The sequence below is a fragment of the Drosophila gunungcola genome (genome assembly GCF_025200985.1).
Source record: "Drosophila gunungcola strain Sukarami chromosome 3L unlocalized genomic scaffold, Dgunungcola_SK_2 000014F, whole genome shotgun sequence".
Classification (NCBI taxonomy): domain Eukaryota; kingdom Metazoa; phylum Arthropoda; class Insecta; order Diptera; family Drosophilidae; genus Drosophila; species Drosophila gunungcola.
Window position 1 is genome coordinate 1,097,767 of NW_026453182.1, and position 2,562 is coordinate 1,100,328.

Sequence of the window (2,562 nt, forward strand, 5' to 3'; positions counted from 1 at the left end):
AAAATTATAATCAACACTTTTACTAGTGATTCTCGGATGTTCGAGGACTGTCAATGACATTGATGTGGATGCGGATCCTATCGTGACACATGCAATTTCCCTATCGATGGGGGGCCGTTGATCGGCGCGATATCAGCAGAAGGCTTGGAATGTTTTTCTTCGAACGAGACAATTCCGATGTTATTGCCGTGTAATTTACATGCAGACCCGCTATCGTACATCAGAAAATCAGAAAAGACGAAACGCCAGCGCTATCTGCCACTTCTGATTGAGATAGCATGTGCATTTTGGAAATTGTTTTTCGCCGAACAAAACCGAGCAGAATGGCCTTTGCATATTTAAGGGCGCCAGCATCGAAAGCTGCAGTATCAGTTGTGTTGTGATTGCCGCCACCAAACGATCGCAACGTTTCAGTAACCAGGATAAAAGTGAACCCAAAAATAAAGGATATACACCATGATTGGAGGTAATTGAAAAAGTAGCAAGGGGCGTGTCTTTCTACTTGTACAACGGCAAATCACACTGTGAAACTATCTGTCAAGGCTATCAATAGCTTTGTGTTCGGAGTTTGTCGAAACTAGTTGTTATTTTGATAAGGCACTTGGCAACTGCGAAACCATCAGCCATACAACATAGTCATCCTATCTCGGCAGAACCCTATTTTTGAGATCTGTTATGAACGACAATCTCAATCTCAAACTCAAAGACTCTATTTAATTGAAATGTTTATGTGAAAGATAAAGTATCTTATGCTTGTTAAAGATTAACTTGAACATACAATATTTATTAATTAAAAAAAAAAAAAACCAAATATATTATTTTATTTTTATACCATGTTGATGAGAAAGTTATATTACTAAATGAATTAGAGAGTACTTTTAGGCAGTATATATTTTTAGGAGTAAAAATTTATTAATGATCTTATATTCCCACTCCTTGCAGCCAGCGGTATCCTGTCGCTGCTGTTTGTGGCCAGCTGTTTGGGCGACGTGATCGAGGACTTTGAGTACTTGTCGGTGAGTGAGATGTGCGAACTCCTGCCGCCGGAGACGAGCTTCCTGCGCCCCAACACCTGCGACAGCTGGGTGAGCTGTGCCGGCAACTACACCAACCTGGAGCAGGGCGGTTGTGCGGCCGGACTGAACTACAACAAGGAGCTGGGCCGCTGCGTCCTGGCCTACCAGTGTCGTTTGCCCCTACGCCGGCGGTATGGTGCAGCAGCCGAAGAACCTGTGCGCCAACGAGACCGAAGGAGCCTTCATTGTGGACCCCAGCAGCAGCAATTGCCGCGGCTACATCCTGTGCAAGGGCCAGAAGCAGATCAAGGCCAATTGCCCCAACGAGCTGATCTTCCACCCCAGGTCGAGGTCCTGCGTCTACGAGACCCAGTACGCGTGTCCCATCAGCCAGACGAACAAGCCGAGTCCGGCATGCCGCTCCCTGAGCAACCACACCCGCCTGGCCGACCCCGTCCACTGCGACCAGTACTACGAGTGCGTGGGCGAGGTGCTGCACAGCCGCTCCTGTCCCCTGCAGGAGGCCTACGATGCGGATCTGGGCGCCTGCGTGCCCCAGGACCGGGTGAACTGCTACGAGACGGCTGCCCTGCCGGAACCGGAGAACACCTTCTGCGTGGACAATGTCACCGGCAAGGCCCGCACGGGCTACTTTGCCGACGACCTGTCCTGCTCGAAGTACTACATCTGCGGCGAGCCGGTGGCCGGCAAGCACGACACGGAGCCCAAGCACATCAGCTGTCCGCTGGGCCAGTACTTTGACTTCGTGAAGCTCTCCTGTCGCGACCGGCTCAACGTACGCTGCCAGCTGGACAGGTGCGTGGGCGCCAACCTGACCTACGTGAATGTGGCCGGCGACTGCCAGAGCTATGGACGCTGTTCCGGCGGACTCACTGTCAGCCTGGGCCACTGCCCCGATGGCTACTTCTTCGACGAGCGCAACCAGGGGTGCACCCAAACCAACTACCACTACATCGCCTGCTCCGCATAGGCTGGCCCAGAAACTCTTTCCCATATCCCTTTCAATTTCAACTTAAACGTATAATAAATCGATCCAATTCAAGGTGGAGGTCAAGTGCATTTTACGAAAGGAATTACCTTACTTCTTGGCGGGGAAATGTCATATTAGATATTAATATTGGTCTATCATTATCTGTAATCTACCTTCATTCTGTCCAAACATACATTCAAAATTGTATAAAAAAAACCAAATCTTTAGTCCCTACTTTTAAAAAGTTTATTAAAAAAATAAAACTTTATTTGTCGGTTATAAATTGCCTTCTCTTATACACCCAGAGAAAATCTTTAAATGTAAAATTATTTTTCAAAATATAAATTTTATAAAAAAAATAGGGTAGATGCTTATTGAAGTATAGATATCAAATTTTTTCATTTTAAATCTTAATTTGTTCATAATTAATAATACAAAAAAGTGTAACACACTTTGATTTAAACAAAACACCCCTCGTTGCTAAATTGCTACCGAAAATATTTTATTCAAAGTAAAATATTTGCACTTGCCATGTTTTTTCTGTGGTTGTAATCT

General features: G+C 45.9%; 1 protein-coding gene across 1 annotated transcript; it reads left to right on the top strand.

Annotated features, from left to right (window-relative positions):
- Positions 1 to 321: 321 nt before the first annotated feature.
- Positions 322 to 2,096, top strand: LOC128260151 (peritrophin-48). The gene is given in 3 exon segments (XM_052992935.1): positions 322 to 466; positions 943 to 1,177; positions 1,179 to 2,096. Coding segments are annotated over 3 exon segments (1,074 nt in total). The 5' UTR covers positions 322 to 456; the 3' UTR covers positions 2,008 to 2,096.
- The last annotated feature ends 466 nt before the right edge of the window (positions 2,097 to 2,562 follow it).